General features: G+C 34.8%; 1 protein-coding gene across 1 annotated transcript; it reads left to right on the forward strand.

The window, feature by feature from the left end:
- Positions 1 to 3,168: 3,168 nt before the first annotated feature.
- On the forward strand, positions 3,169 to 16,336 carry LOC131841625 (solute carrier organic anion transporter family member 74D-like). The gene is made up of 12 exons (XM_059189951.1): positions 3,169 to 3,187; positions 4,867 to 5,031; positions 7,428 to 7,598; positions 8,749 to 8,928; positions 9,961 to 10,152; positions 11,298 to 11,419; positions 11,691 to 11,786; positions 12,737 to 12,930; positions 13,656 to 13,769; positions 14,980 to 15,101; positions 15,516 to 15,656; positions 16,086 to 16,336. The coding sequence occupies exons 1-12, from the start codon at positions 3,169 to 3,171 to the stop codon at positions 16,235 to 16,237; spliced, it is 1,668 nt and encodes a 555-aa protein (XP_059045934.1). The 3' UTR covers positions 16,238 to 16,336.
- The last annotated feature ends 1,525 nt before the right edge of the window (positions 16,337 to 17,861 follow it).

A 17,861-nucleotide genomic window follows, 5' to 3' on the forward strand; every position in this document is an offset into this window, starting at 1 on the left:
GTCCCCCGCCGGAGGGGTGACGAGGTGTGTTTTTTACTGGAAAAAAACCACACGGTGTACCTACGAAAGTCATTGCGCTAAGTGTTCTACGTGACTTGTATTAAACACGAATGTTTTAAAACCAACCACATAATTTATTTAATATTTTTATCACTCTACACGTTTGGTAGTTCTTACATTCATTGTCACAAACTCTTAAAATCTTATGTCCCTATTAACCAATGTAATGGAACTACTGTAAAATGCTTTACAAATCTGTACTAATATTATAGAGTTGAAGAGTTTGGGTTGCGCTAAACTCAGGAACTATTGGTTCCCCCTTGAAAAATTATTTGTGTTGGGTAGTTCATTTGTCGAGGAAGGATTTAAGCTATATAACATTATGCTACGACCAATAGAAGCGAAGCATCAGTGAAAAATGCGATGCAAAAACTGTTTTTAATTAGTAATTATTCATATTTGAGCGGGAGCACAGCAATTTTTTTATAAAGTACTTAATAATTGCTCACATTAATAAAATAATCGTAGTTATTTAATTAATATTTATTTATTTTCTAAGTGCAAACAAAATATAAGGTACCTAAGTGCAATAAATTAGGCAATATTTCACAGTAATTTAAGCTTTACACAATATATACCAGTTTATAAGTTTCAATTAATTTTAATTGTATGTTTTATGAATATCATGACAATATAATTATAATTAAATTAATTATATTTTGTATTTAAATAAAAAAAAATATTTGACGCTGTCAAAAACAAATAAGTAATTACTACCGTAGGTAAAATTACTAGTAGTGTATTTTCTACAGTAGCTTATACTTTTTCTACTATTTACTGTAACTTGACAGTCAGCGCAATATCCAGTCTTAATAAATAAAATCTATTTTTTAAGACAGAATATTACGATGGTAGGTAGCAAATTTTTTTCCTTTTTGACAATAGTGTTTTCTATTTTGTTTACTACCAAAAAGAAAAAAATCTATTATAATAATCTGTGCATTTGCGCGGGAAAATGTATTCTCACTCATCTGCAAACTGTCTAAAGTTGTTTTCTTTTGCTTTATTCGACTCAAATGGCAACACGATGCATGTATGCTAAGAATATCCTTCAATTCTTGTTCCTGACGGGTCTAGGTCTACAATGCTACAGGTTGAAATCTCAATAAAAAAATATATGCGGGTTTAACAATATATTTTGTAATCTATACTTTCTATCAGTTGTTGCCATTCGGTCGTTTGCCATACCAGTTATAAAAATTACTTTTGGATATAGATAAAACATTTTGTACAATTTATTTTTTACATTTATTAATGTTGTTTTTATACATTTTTATTTACACAGTGTGTAATCTAGTGTTGCTATTGTTAAGAATGCAATTTTTACATAAAATATTAAATCTATTTTTACACAACCAGTGAATATTAATAAATAATTTAAATCATTATTTGCTTTTTTAATATTACCTGATTTATCCTTCGACATTCCTTCCTTTATTATATGATAAATGTTTTCAAAGACGCTGTGATAATTTTTTACTCAGAACTTCATTTATGAAATGATTTGGAATTTTTTTTAAAGATACTTTTTCAGATTGGTGTCTTAGAAACTGAGAACTCCGTTATTTATAAAGTGATTTGGGAATCTTATTTTATCTTAAAATAGGTATATGTTTTTAAATTGGTGTTTAAAAAAATCTGTTATTATTTTGTAACTAGAATAGTCTCAATGGTTCCAAGTTCCAATTCCAACATTCCAAGTTTATTGAAGGTCTTATATCATTATAATTAGCAGTCTTTCATTTTATAAATAATAAACTTCGAGTTTGGCAATTTTTTTTTGTTTTCCTAAAATGCTTATTCTAGCAACGAACTGATTTCTAGATTGTAACAACTCTAACAAAATAATTCAGTATAAAGTTAACATTAGACAAATAAGCTATAATATAAAAAATTGAGAAATCAAACAGACGAAGCTTCGCTCAGGTTTGGCCATTCTTGAGAACTAAGGTGTAATTCCTGAACAGATAATCTAGAAATCAATTGACACTATGTCCTAATGTCTAAGATGCCGTGCCCAAGTAGGCAATGTATAGATCGGTTCGTTCCTAGAGTGTTTAATCTAAGAACTAACTTATTACATTGCGACCCTCTTAACAAAAAGAAATCAGGGTAAAGAAAACCTAATTTCTTACAGACGTGGCTTTTCTCAAGCGCTGCAATTCTTGAGAACTAAGATGACATTCCTAAACAAACAATCTAGAAATCTGTTGATCACTAGGTTCTAAGCACTAAGGTGCCAAGACTAAATAGGCAATGTTTAGATCAGTTCGTTCTTAGAGTGACTACTTTAGGAACGAACTGATCACTAGATTGCGACACCCTGAACATAAAAAGTCAGGACAGAGAACAACCTACCTGGCTTAATTTCTCGTAGCTTTGGCTCCCCTCAGACGTGGCTGTTCTTGAGAACCAAGATGACATTCCTAAACAAACTATCTAGAATTCTGTTGATCACTATAGGTTCTAAGCACTAGTGTGCCATACCCAAGTAGGCAATCTATAGATCGGTTAGGTTCTGAGGAGGCCCAAAAAGGTAGATTCAATTCTTTCGATCGTTTCGTTCCTAGTGTGCTTACTCCAGAAACGAACTAACTACTAGATTGTGGCTTTAACAAAATAATGGGGATAAAGAAAACCCTATTATTAGACAAACAAGCTCAGGTGTGGTCATTCTTAAAAACTAAGTTTCCTGAGCAGAATCTAGAAATCAGTTGATCACTAGATCCTAAGGTTAAAGTTGCAAGTAGGCAATGTATAGATCGGTTCGTTCCTAGAGTGCAACTCCAGAATCGAACTAACTACTAGGTTGTGGCACCCTTAACAAAAAAATCAGGTAAGAGAAAACCTTAACATTGGCCAAACACATTAATTAATCAATAGATAGGTGAGCAGTGTAACGCAGATAACACAATCGCGATTTGGACAAATCTATAGTAATTTATTTTTATTCCATTATTGCGCACGTATTATTGAATTTATGTGTGACATGTTCATTCTTTTTAATGTTCTGTGATAATTTATAATAAGTAGATGGAATTTAATTTAAAAAAATAATTAGATATTATATTTCTAAAATAAATGTTTGAATAATAAAAAACGTGCAAAATGTTCAAAGAAGGGACCAGTAAGTACACCATCAGATCTTATATATCAAAAGTGAGAGATAGTTTTTTTTTTATAAAACTTTCGGCTTCAATTCTCTGTTACATCAATGATAACTTTTATGCTTAGTAGACCTTAAAGTTTTATAAAAGAATAATTAAATCATTAATTACGATCTTTTATCATTATTAGTCCTTAGAGTTATATAAATTATGTACAAATTATCTACACTAATATTATGAAAAAAAACACATTTATTTGTAACAGATAAAAATACTAATTAAATTCTCTTCCGATCGATCCCCCGTCCAATTCAAACGGGGATCGAAAATACGATGATCTGAGCCCAGGTTCGAACCCCTACCAGTGCCCTCAGACTAAGTCGTATCCATCGGAATTGGCCTTCAGCCGCTCCATAAGTACCTTTGGTTTGGAATCTATCGTCCAGTGAAACAGTAAAGGTCAACAGCTTTAGTTAGTCCGAAAAAAAACTTATTAAATTGGTTTATACAATTCTTTAATATATAAAAATTTACGATATCAGCTAGTGGTATTGAATTAAATATGTTATAACAATAATAACCCTGGACAATCCACTTTGCGCCTCTTAGTCCCAAGCTATGCAGAGCTTGTGTTATGGGTACTATACCATAGATAACGATTCAAATATATGTATTCTTTTGTAAATGTACACATATTATACACAGTAAACATCCAGACCGATACAAACAATCTGATAAATACAAATGTTTGCACCGTACGAGGTATCGAACCTATAACCAGCGGAAGTAAAGCCAAAAGAAAGCAAAAAACTAAAGACCATAATTAATGAAATGCATTTATTTCTTATTATTTTAGGATTATTTTTTTTTCTATTACACTTATAAAAAAAAAAAAGTGATGTGAGATATCGAACCAGTACACAGCGGAAGTAAAGCCAAAAGAAAACAAAAACCAGACCATAGTTAATAAAATGCATGTATTTCTTGTTATTATATGTGTTATTATGGAAATAATAAAGTTTATTTTATTTTATTCAGTTTTAAATTTATAAAAAACAGTTTATAACCACCAATGAACAAATTTATCAAAGGTTACCTACAAATTTACATTGACATTCCTTATAAGATAGCAAAATCTGCGTTCATTGAAACATTATCATGAGGGATTACATAATCGTTGATTGATTAATAAATATCTAATAATTTTATTATCATAAATTATATTAACAAAAATAGACATTGAACAGGTAGAATAGAATGTTATGATAATCTATTTTGTTTTCATGTTATTTACGTCGGTGAACTAGTGGTTTAGCACGTTAACTTCCGATGGTCGCGGGTTCGATTATTCGCACGGTACAAACATCCCTCCAATCACTCCAATACAAACGGGGATCGATATTACGACGGCCTGAGCCGAAGTTCGATCCTAGCGGTGCCCTCAGACAAAAGTCGTATCCGTCAGGCGGGAGTTGGCCTTCCGCCGCTCCGTAAGTCCTTCCTTTGGTTTGGAGTGCCATCTGCACTCGCCGCCTATCGTTCGGTGAAGCTGTAAAGGCCAACTGCGACCAATATCAATAGAGTAGTCCGAAAAAAGGAAAGGGAAACATTTTTAATGTTTATTTCTTTTATTTGAATTGTATACTTTTAGTTTTAGTTTTTTTTTTGTGTTAGATTTTTTTTATTGTTTCGTTTACAGTATTCCACAAGTTGTGGTACTTCCTCCGCACCTACATTCTCACAATACCAAGATTCGACCTGTTCCTGCAGGGAACTCTACTCATCGTTATACTCCTGGAACACAACGTATACCTGTTGCTGAAAAGAGATGCAGAGACAGGCTACCATCCTTTGTTGATTCGCGGTAAGTCTCAGTCCTACATGTCCAAACAGGTGGCATGGTGGGACGGGTCATTGGGGTCCCTAAAATATGGTTGAGTTACACGCAGTGATCACCCATTATACTCGTGAACGGGTGCTGCTTGTAGGGACTGGTCTGCTCTGTTAACTGTGATTCATTTATTTTGTTACTCAAGTAACGATTTATTTATTTATGGTAACTTTGCTATTTGGTATTTTTATTCACACAAAATTCTTAATAAATAATTTTTGAAAAACAATTATTTAAGGAGCAACGCACAAGTTTTATATTCATTCTTCGTGTGATGAGTCCGCGTTCAGAATGAGGGGTAGAATTAAAAAATATGACCATTCAAAAGTGTTTATAGTTAGTTTATTTGAATAAAAATCTATTTCTTTTTATTCACCCTCATCAATGCCATATATAAAATCGTCTACGTGGTTGCCAGTCTCATTTCTTTTCTGCTTAAAAATGAGTTTGATTTCTATGTTTTGGTATGAAGCGTGTAATGTGGAAGTTAAATTGCAACGATGGAGATATGATACATTAGTTTTCGGAAATGGCAACATCTGAGAGGTAGGTACAAAGTAAACTTAATATAATCACTTTCTAATAGTCATATTTTTTGTATTCTACCACTCATTTAGAAGACTCAAGAAGACTTAAGAAGACATGAAGAACAAAAAAGTAACTTGCGTGTTACTCATTTTGCTGCGTGTTGTTCTTGTTGTATGGATATGAGTAGGGTGCAGACATACAGCCTTAAGATATCCATATATATACTAGCTGTCCAGGCAAACGTTGTTTTGCCTTAAAATAAAAAAAAATTAGGGTTGGACTACCCCTAACATTTAGGGGGATGAAAAATAGATATTGGCCGATTCTCAGACCTACTCAATACCCTCACATAATTTCATGAGAATCGGTCAAGCCGTTTCGGAGGAGTATGGGAACGAAAACTGTGACACGAGAATTTTATATATAAGATTTGTAATATTATATAATGGTCAAGGAAGGTGTTACTTATTAATGTAGATGGTAATAATGGCAGAGAAAGGACGAAAGAGAGATGGATGGACTGTATAAAAGATAATATGGTAAAGGGAGTAAATAACGAGATGACTGCGAACAGAGATGAATGGAAGAGAGTAACATATTACTCCGACCACAAATGAATGGAATAAAGAAGAAGCAGCTGATGATGATGATCATGATATAATAGAAGTATGATTTTAAATATTAATAAGTGCGTAAAACAATTTTGTTTACTCAATTGTAGAATACATAAGCAGCTTGGATATAACGTAATCCAGATTATCATTTTATCATAATGCAAAGCATAACATAACATAAACAATTATACAATTGAAATTCACAACCTATCACTCTCAGCTGGTGTCATGATAATCTGATGATTAAACATTATCAATGAATGAGTGATTAGATACTGTTGTTAATTGATTATCACAGTAAGTACATTGTTGTTACGTCAGGGTACACTTAACTTAAAATGTATGACGTCATGGTTTCTTTTGAACTTCTGCATTTCATACAAGCTCTGATACAAGCACTGATAATCTGAGCAACTAATTAGATTTTACTGGAAGATAAGTTATATCAGAAGTGCATAAAGTTGTACATTTATTTAAAAGAGCAACAGCCAAACTCAAATCGAAACAAGTAAAAAATTATTCATTTAGGACATTTTAGCAGTTTATGAACGTTTTTTGTATTCATATGTTTTCTTATAATAGTAAATTATTTATTTTCACTAATATATTATATTATCTGTGCTAATATTATAAAGCTGAAGAGTTTGTTTGTTTGTTAATTTGTTTGAACGCGCTAATCGCAGGAACTACTGATTCGAATGGAAATATTCTTTTTGTATTGGATAGTCCATTAGTTGAGGAAGGCTTTAAGCTATATAATATAATAGTAATAATAATCTCAGGACAATTCACACAGCGCTATCTAGACCCAAGTTAAGCTAGCTGAAGCCTGTGTTATGGGTACTAGAGAACTGATATAAATACATAGATAATTTTTTCGTAAATACATACATATTATACATAGAAAACACCCAGACCGATACAAACAATCATATTCATGAATACAAATGTTTGTGCCGTGCGAAGAATCGAACCCGCGACCACCGGATGTAAAGCGGTGTGCTAAACCGCTATACCACCGAGGTCGTCAAATATAACATATATAACATTACGCTATGACCAATAGGCAATGAAAAATATTGCAAAAGGTGTGGAAATGAAACGCAGACGAAGTAGCGTGGGTCAGCTAGTTTTTAAAAACTAAGTAACACAATTAAGTAATTTTTTTTCCTATTATTTCTGAACTTTCTATTCTATTAGTTTAGAAATCTGTTGTTTTTCTTATAGATTGGGTGTTTATTGGTGCTACAAGTGCCGATGTCCTCTTTGGCGCTCTCCTCTCGTGGTTCGGACGGAAGAAGAGACATTTTGCTTTAGCCTTTTGGATTGCTATCACTGCAGCATCAGGTTTACTGGTATTGGCCTTCCCATTTGCAAAAGAACACATTGTAAACGTTGGTGAGATATCTATTAACTAAGTTTCTAATTTTCTCGATTTAAGATTCGATATTGAAAATCAATTTTTAAATCTATTCTTTATTCTTCTTTATTTTATTATATCTGTGGTACTGATCATGTATATAGACGAAAGAGAGTTCCAACATAGTGACGAGAGCGACCCATGGTAATAGTATGTAATATTATGTTATCTGTGGTAATAGGGATCGAAATGCTCACATCTTGAATTGAAGTTGGGTTGGGACCAGACCCCAGAAAAGATAATATTACTTACCTAGACTAAAAACGTATCAGTCAGACAGTAGTTGGCCTTCAGCCGCTAAATAAGTCCTTCTACAAGTTCCAAGTGCATGCTGCCTTCTGTTTCTTCTCAGAGGAAGATACAAGGAGAAGTGGTTAAACTAGATTCGTGAAATTGCTTGTGTGGACTGGATAGCAGAAGCAAATTTCAGAAACCGTTGGCGCAAATTGAGGCCCTTCCTTAATTTGCTCCAATGGTTTTTGAAATCTTTACTCATTTAGAGGTCCATATTTTTTTATATACCACGATGGTGGCAAATAAGCATACGGTCCATCTGATGGTAAATGGTTACCGTATCCTGAAATACTCAGGATGCCACATACGCCTTATTGGTGTCACCGACCCATAAGTAACCTTAATATACCCTTCCTGAAAAACCCTATGCTGTAGTCTTTCTCGAGAAACCCTCGGCAGGTAGTTCATTCCATAACCTAAATGAACGCGGGAGGAAGCTCCTCTGAAACCGCACTGTCCGAGACCACTTAGGTTCCAGAGTGGGATGAATTCTCTGTCGATGGCGAGGGATGCAATGGTAAAACACAGCCGTGGGCATAAGTATAACAAAATAAAATTCAAATTCAACAATAATTTATTCATGTACGACATTTGAAGCCGCTTATGAACGTCAAATTTTCTATATTATAATTTTACCCTACCGTCCACTTCAGTATATCGATCCAATTGAGAAGAACTGGCAAGAAGCTCAATTGAATTACTTTTTTTTTAAAGCCAATTTGTTTAAAATGTAAATTCATATAGGTGTCTATGTCGAAATGAAATAAAAATAAGGAATTAATATATACAAGGATATAATAATAGTATAATTATCTGAATAATTTTTTTTTACAGAACTTTGCGGTGGGGACATTGTACCCAGGGAAGTGACCACATCAGACCCCAATATCGTACCCCGGACTGTGATGCTCATTATCACGGCTGTACTGTGCTCCCTGACCAAGCTGGCGATCTGGTCACTCGGTTTAACGTATCTGGATGACCATGAACCACATAGTGGACCATACTTTTATGGTAAGTGGTACCATTTTTTAGAATTTACTAACTACTCGCCCCGGCTTCGAACGGGTGTACATGTATCATATATATATAAACCTTTCTCTTGAATTACTCTATCTATTTAAAAAAACAGCTTCAAAATTTAAGCATACATAGGGACGGACAGACAGCGACAGCGACTTTGTTTTATACTATGTAATGATGATTATGGAATTATTGTGGAATAGTTACAGACGTAATTATTTTGTACATATTTTTTTAAATTGTAATTTTAAAAATGAATTATAACTACTCACAATTTTGTACGGGACGTTGCCTTCTATACAATATATATCATTTTATATTTCATAATATATATCATTTTGATTTGATTTGATGTAGTACGAACTACAACTATTTTATTAGGATCAAAATAAAATGACTATTCAAAAGTAATGTTAAGTTTATTTGCACCCACTAATTATTAAGTTTATTACCATATATTTGAGACGCAGGTTCATCTCAGAAGAATGAGAAAGAAAGTCGAGTGTTGCTATTTAAATAAATATTGTTCTAAATAAATACACGTATACAAGGATAATTATATTGTCAGCTCTACGAATTTTAAGTAATAATTTCTTTTACAAAATCTTCTATAATAATCAATATGTATATATACGCTTAAGCGATAAGACTGCCTTTTGTACCTATATACATACTTTTGCCCGCGGCTTCGCTCGCGTTAATTTATCCCCTTAGGGGTGAAATTTACCAAAATCCTTTCTTAGGGGATTCCTACGTCACAGTAGCTTTATGCATGCAGTCTCAGCCCGATCGGTTTAAAATTGACAAAGTTTCATACAAACTTTCTACCCCAATTTTATCACTTTGGGAGTAGAATTAATCAAAATCCTTTCTTAGCGGATGCCAAATTTCAGCCCGATCCGTCCAGTGGTTTGGGCTGTGCGTTGATAGACCACTATGTCAGTCACCTTTGAGTTATATATATTTTAGATTGTTTTGTATTTTTTTAAAGAGTTGTAGGTAAATGAAATTATTTACTTCCAGGTATCCTAATATCGATCCGGCTGTCCCTGGGGCTGTCCGGCGAGAACTGGCTCATCCCCAGCTCAACGGGAGAGGACTGGTGGGTCACACACATCTCATTGGGCATGCTAACGCTCATGTTTGCCTTTTTGTTTATTCTGTTTCCGAAGAGAATGCAGGGTTATGAACCGCCTAAAGACGAAGTGGAGAATGGTGAGACAATATTATTTACTGGCTGACCCACGCAACTTCGTATATATCATAATTATTTACCAGTATATTTCGTAAAATTTACATAATATTAAATAGGAAAATATCAAAAGTATGCCATTTCCCATTACTACCATTCAACCGTTTTCTGCTTTTACCCTCTGCTTAGCTGGTAGAGAATAATATACGGCATTAAGCTCGCCCACCCCGACTATACTTTTATACACACACACGACACCGTCCTCGCCGGCGAAGACGACGACCTCAAACACACAATATCGCGCATTCAACCGGGCGCCTGCACGCGCCCGGGCGCTCCACACCGGCGCCCCCGGGCGCCCTCCTATCGATCCCCCGTCCAATTCAAACGGGTATCGATATTACGACGGCCTGAGCCGAGGTTCGAACCCCTATTGGTGCCCTCAGACTAAAGTCGTATCTGTCAGGCAGGAGTTGGCCTTCAGCCGCTCCATAAGTCCTTCCGCGGGTTTGGAGTGCCATCTGCACTCGCCCCCTAACGTCCGGTGAAGCTGTAAAGGTCAGCTGCGGCCAACAGCATTAGAGTAATCCGAAAAAAAAATTAAGCTCGCCTATTGTACATTTATTTTAAATAATGCAATAAACGATAAATAAATTATAACACATAGTTATTCTGATGAGATAAGGTGGACTGACGATCTGGTCAAGATCGCTGGAAGGCATTGGATGCGAGCAACGCGGGTACGATCGTCGTGGAAATCTGTGGGGGAGGCCATTGTTCACCAGTGGACGTCTTCCGGGCTGAGATGATGATAATGACGAGTTATTCTGATTATTACTATAAAGATCATGAAAATCCACTCAGTTCAGGTTTATACTCACAAACTTTCACATTTATAATTGCTTAGAAATTAATAAGAAGCAAGCTTCATTGCAACTCGTTACAATTTTATAAGTTAACATTAAAGAGACGTAACTTTCAGAAACTACACTAATTGAATTAAAAGTAAATTTCAAACGGCAGAGTCTGTATAAAGTTATCTGCTTGGACCTCTGGGTGTAACACAATTAATATTTCAGATTTATTTATTTGTCATATAAAACAGGTTACATTTAGCTTAGTGAATATTATGTTATCTGTGGTGATATTAAATTCTTTTTTTTTTCAGGATTTTTCGCGTCACTACGTGATATATTTCGCAATAAAACAATTGTTACAAACATCGTGTCGTTTTCTCTGCTCAATCTCGCATTATTTGAATTTGTACGATTTGATGCATCTTACATACAAGTAAGTAATACCATAGATAAGATAACATAACAGTAATAATGTTTTTATAGAAAAACTTTAAATCCATAGCACTGACAATATTATCTGATTACACTAATAATGAGTGCGTAGCGATTTCTATGTTTGGATTATCTCATGCCTCTTACTTGTTATACTGTAATTATTTATATAAAAAAACATCTATTAAAAAGAGTCTATTCTATTTTTTTTAAACGGGTAATACTAAGGATCTATATTGACATTTAAAAACAATATTTTTTACTAATTACAGGGTAGATTTGAAATGGAGACCCTCAGACCAGACCCACGTTCGTCCAGACTCGTCGGCAGTCTCTTCAGACCACTGGTTGTCATCTTCTTCATTATGGTACGCATACTGTTACGGATAGAATAATATTGGTATACTTTGTATGAAGTTGTCTCCGTCTGGTCTATTTTTTGTTTCCACAGACATATAATGCTATAGAGCTATATCTGTCTGGTCTATGTTCTATGGTCATTTTTTGATTGGCCCCAGGGCCCTTGGTTACTTAACTACGCCATTGGTTTTGGGCTATTATCAGGCGCGACTCTCTAATGTACCCTCTAATTTCTTATTGTTAGGGTTCACATCGATATTGTTGAAAAATCTGATATTTTATATTAAAAGAAGGTAGTTTCATTATTACTCGGTATCGTTAAATTAGTTGCATATAACCCCCACTCATATCTTCTCTGTATAAAAGGGAGGGTTTTTGTAGGTAACCTCCCCACGGGTCCACCCGTTCCACCCCGACCACACTTTTACACACACACACGACACCGTCCTCGCCGGCGAAGACGACGACCTCAAACACAATATCGCGCATTCAACCGGGCGCCTGCGCGCGCCCGAGCGCTCCACACCGGCGCCCCGGGCGCCCCTCCGATCGATCCCCCGTCCAATTCAAACGGGGATCGAAATTACGACGGCCTGAGCCGAGGTTCGAACCCCTAGTGGTGCCCTCAGACTAAAGTCGTATCCGTCGGGCAGGAGTTGGCCTTAAGCCGCTCCATAAGTCCTTCCGCGGGTTTAGAGTGCCATCTGCACTCGCCCCATAACGTCCGGTGCAGCTGTAAAGGCCAGCTACGGCCAACAGCATTAGAGTAGTTCGAAAAAAAAAAGGTCGCGGCATTCGGTCTTTGAGCACAGGATGTGCTGGTTGTATTTTAATTGCTAAAGTGAATTGTGTTAGAGACATACTTAAATTAATGTTATATAGTTGTTATTTTATTATAATACATACTTTTACTAGTACATAGAGTTGATATATCTAACATTATTTATCTAATTTACAGATATTTCGCGTCCGTTTTTCGGTCCGACGTCAAGATGGTGTGAAAGCCAATACTGCGGCGCGGGTGGGAGGGATCGTAGCTTTCTTTGCGGCCATCTTCTTTGTGGTGTTGACACTCCTCGACTGTGAGCCACAGGGTATAAATGGGGTTTCAAATAGCGAATACACACAACCAAATTGCAGTGAACACTGCGGGTAAGCATGCATATCGTATATATCAAAAAAATTATTCCAGGTTTTGTTTTGAACGATAATATGTTTTATTTAGTATTTGTTGTAAAACTTTTTTTTTTAATATGAAATGGTCTTGTATGTTCTTATGGCACACTGTAAATATTTAAGTGAATTTCACTGACTTTCAGCTGATTTTCACTACACTTTTTAACACAACTATCATAACCATCTTTTGTTTTTAGTATTTATTTATTAATTTCAATATTACAAGAACATGTGTAAAAAAATTATTTATTTTTATCTTAGAACTCTAAAGAGTTCTGTAACTCTTTAGAGTTCTAAGATAAAAATAAATAATTTTTTATATATAGTTTTGTTTCGCCATTCTTATACCTAATCCTTCACACCATGACAAAGTGTCCAAATCGGTTTAGTGCAGTATACATATAAAGATATAATTACACAACTTAGACGTTATAAAAATTCAAGATATTTTTTAATGGTTTTTGTGATTTTCGGCAGACTACAATCAATAATATCAATATCATTTCTGATATTGTTCATGACCCTTACAGCTCGGGTTAAAGGTGAATTAGTAAATTTAGATACCCGCAACTGGATTAATTGTAATATTTCTGGGTGATCTTAGAAGTTTTGGTCCGGGACGTAATTGGTTACCTTAACCTGTTCCTAGTTTTCCGGTCTATAACAACTAATTCGACAAAATATCTATCAACGTGTTCCAGGTGCAACTCTGAAGCCTATGGTTATTCGCCATTGTGCCTCGTCCCTGGGATGAACACTTATTTTTCCCCGTGCCACGCGGGGTGTACGACGACGGATGAAATCGGCGGATTGATGTAAGTTTACATTATTTATTTTTAAACTTTCGTGTTCAATATACATCTAAATATATATAACTCAAAGGCGACTGACTGACATAGTGACCTATCAACGCACAGTCCAAACCACTGAACGGATCGGGCTGAAATTTGGCATGCAGGTAGATATTATGACGTAGGCATCTTCTAAGAAAGGATTTTGATAAATTCCATCCCCAAGGGGATAAAATAGGGGATGAAAGTTTGTATGAAACTTTGTCAATTTTAAACCGAACGGGGTAAGACTTTGCATGCATAAAGCTATTTCCACCCCTAAGGGGATAAATTAACGCGAGCGTAGCCGCGAGCTAAAGCTAGTTATTTATATTATTAACCGGGTCTTAACACGACACTTAACACGAATAAATTTATGGCAAATAAAGGTATTTACCTGTCTCGATGTTATAATCTAGTGACGGAAGATGAAAAAACTGCTGTCACCTATCTAGATTGACATCGCTGTTATTCCAGTCAGCTTGTGACCACGGCTAATGCTACCTAGATTGTTATGTAGGTGTTTACAAAAATAAATATATTTCAATATTTACATCAGTTGTCTAGTACCACAACACAAGGTCTGCTTGGTCTGGTACTAGAATTCGTTATGAGAAATATCTGTAATTGCTGAACAACAGCCTAAAGCGCCTGATATAATTTAATAGCTAGAAGATGCACTGAGTAGCATTTGCATACATACTTGTTCATATATAATTAAGTATAATTAGTAAATCACGGCATCTTACCACGTTTTATTTTTATTGAGTTCTAGTCGAGGTTTTGTGATTTACTAATTATACTTATAAATAATGACCGCGTCAAACTTAAAACAGTATATACTTGTTTTTTGTTTACCTGCATAATTTTTTTTTTCTTATTCAGACCATCGTCAAATATCGAGTTATACATTACACCAAGCTAATTTTGTAAAACTAAAAAATATTTTTTAAAACACAGTCACTGTCGCTGTCTGTCCCTATATATGCTTAAATCTTTAAAACTACGGAACGGATTTTGAAGCGGTTTTTTTAATAGATAGAGTGATTCAGGAGGAAGATATATATATAATACATGTACACCCATGCGAGGCCGGTTACTCGCCCCGGCTAGGAAACATATAAAATGTGGGTTTCAGTAGAAGCTCAATTTGCTATACAGACAGTAATTATTATCTATCTATATATCTATCCAGAACGTTCCACAACTGCTCGTGTAGCTCTGGAAACGCTGTGATGGGATCCTGTTCCATCATCTCCTGCCAGACTGCATTCTCCGTGTACCAAGTCATCTTCACCGTCTCCCTGGGTATAGCCGGTAAGTAGAAAAACCAATTATTTATTAACATACTAGCTGGCACTAACTCCGTTCCGCCTTAAAATTAAATATGTCGGAAGTTTTTGAAGTTTAGTTACGCAATAAAATTTCTGAACGTTAGACAGGTATCAGTCGTTCGTATGGCAACATAGAATTGCTATTCTTACTATTTTACAAGCAATTTGTTCATATTTTATCACCGTTTAAATCTTCCCTGGACTTCCACGAATATTTCAAGACTTAGCCATATCGGTTCAGTGCAATAAATCCCGACAGATTTGTTACAGTGCCTGCGATTTAGCATACAAGTACCGGATAATCCTGTATAATATAGTAATGAATTATTAAACACATATTCCCGCCCGCGCGAAGTGGAGACTGATCGACAGTAGTAATGTGTGAGGTGTGGTGCAGGTGCGGCGGTGCTGATGCAGGGTATGGTGCCACTGCGGGCGGTGGCGGTGTCCTCTCGGCCGTTGGCCCTGGGCGCTTCGCTGGCGATCTCTGCGCTCCCCGCACACGTGCTTGGCAGACTTCTCTACATGCACATCAGCGGTGAGTGTATAAACTCAACGTTTCTATCAATATACACTTTTTTTTCAGGGGGGAGGGTATTGTTAGTAATGTTAACTGATGATCTTATTGCTAGTAATATAACCTGTCAGGTTGACCTCCAGGCGGTAATTGTGATAATTTTTTGGTGAATTTGTCACGATGAGTAAGTTAACTTGACCTCATGGTCATCTTATTATCCTCCACTGGTGCCTCACAAGCGTATACCGTTAGCGCAGGCGGGTCATATTATAAATACACATTTATTCAGAATAGCATTACGCAATTTTTTTCTCGTTCTTCTTGTGACGAGTCTGCATTCCGAATGAGTGGTAGAATAAAAATGCGACTATTCAAAAGTGCGTATATAAAGTTTAATTGAATAAAGATTATTTATATTTCTATTTCCTGATTTGAACCTACTCTTTCCAGACTTAACCTGCGCGTATAGCAACGACGGAGCCTGTTTATTTCACAACCCCAGTATACAATGGATGCCAGCGTCCAGCGCCATCTTGGCATTCCTCTCGGGCGTAGTTAGTTTAATAGCCAGTAAATTTGCTAAGAATATTACTAACGACTAGCATGTAATAGTGAGTAACACTAGAGAAAAGTTTATTTCATAATGAGGCACTTAATAGGTCACGGCTACGGACATTTTTTAAGTTTTTACGGCGCTTGAAGCAAGTCCTTTTAAGTCTACTAATGTTGTCAGGTCAAAACAATTTACATTACTGTGGATATAGTAGAACTGCTTTAAAATTTTATAACAACAAAAGCGAACTCAATAACTTAAGAAATAATTGTCTATGGACGATGTATCGATATAATAAAAATATCCTTAAAATATTCCAATCCAACGTTAACACTATTTTTTTAATATTTTACAGCGCTCGATGCAAGTCCTTTTAAGCCTGCTAGTGTTGTTAGATCTAAACAATTACATCTAAATATATCTAAACATTACTGTGGATATTGTAGAAATTTATTTAAAATTTTGTAACAACAAAAGCACGAATCTTGACTTTTTTTGTAATTAATGATGAAAAATGTTTGATAAAAATAGCCTTAAAATATTCCAAATAAATTCTTTAACAATTACAAACAATGCCAAATCATAATCTAAGATATTAACTTAGATTATACGAACAGACAAGTGACCTCAAATATGGTCAAATTTTAGCTTTACTTAGACACTATAATTGATTCATTGTGATATTTTGTAAATAAACATTAATTTATTTATTATTTTGTTATATTTCATCTAACCATCCTTTATAGTCGTTATCCTATAGTTTAAGTCTTTTTTTAACATGTGGAAAATCTTCACAAACACAGTCTCCCACCGGAGGGATGACGAGGGGGTGTGTGGGATTCTTACCCACTAAAAAACCACAGCCCTTTTTATTTATCATGTGGAAAGATATTCACAAAAACATAGCAAATTTGAATTCAAAAAACATTTATTCATGTAGAACATTTTAGCCGCTTATGAATATATTTTTTTATATAATTTCTTACCGTCCAGTTCAGTAGAGATTCAATTGAAAAGAACTGACAAGACACTCAATTGAATTACTTTCTTTTAAAAAAGCCAGTTTATTTACAACTAGCTGTACCCGCGACTTCCTTCCCGTGGAATTTAACGTTATTTTTCTAAAATTAACTAACCTAAGTTACTGCTTATTACAGCAGCTACCTGCCAAAGTCTTGTCAAAATCGGTCCAGCCATTTCAGAGATTAGCCGGAACAAACAGACAGACAGACAAAAATAGTAAAAAATGTTATTTTGAGGTATGTACCGTATTTATATTCATATGCATGTAGTAAAAAACGGTTATTTCAATATTACAAACAGACACTCCAATTTTATTTATATGTATAGATGTTTACTTATATAGGTGTCTAACATGAAATGAAAATTATGAGAGCCAAGTTTTTTGGACTAATATATTTATTCCCTACCATGCAGTATACAGTTTTAATAGATAAAAACTATCAAGAAACTCTACTAAATTTCTTTTTAGCATGTTTGTTAAACCTTTATTTAGTTTGATTGGGTTTGTGATAATTTTATAGGGTAGAAAAATTAAAAATAGCAAAAATTTTAAAAAAATATTTTATTAAATCTACAAAATAAATATAAACCATAGTAACAAAACATCTTTGGACAATATATAACAGAATTCACAGGTTTTATAACAAAAT

This window comes from Achroia grisella, unplaced genomic scaffold (assembly GCF_030625045.1).
Source record: "Achroia grisella isolate CSIRO2021 unplaced genomic scaffold, CSIRO_AGI_Agris_v1 utg18504, whole genome shotgun sequence".
Lineage (NCBI taxonomy): Eukaryota > Metazoa > Arthropoda > Insecta > Lepidoptera > Pyralidae > Achroia > Achroia grisella.

Bases quoted from the DNA above. Each gene is read 5' to 3' on its own strand.
- LOC131841625 (XM_059189951.1), top strand. The intron at 11,420-11,690 runs GTAAGTAATACC...TACTAATTACAG, and splicing joins TTGATGCATCTTACATACAA to GGTAGATTTGAAATGGAGAC. The intron at 12,931-13,655 runs GTAAGCATGCAT...AACGTGTTCCAG, and splicing joins AATTGCAGTGAACACTGCGG to GTGCAACTCTGAAGCCTATG.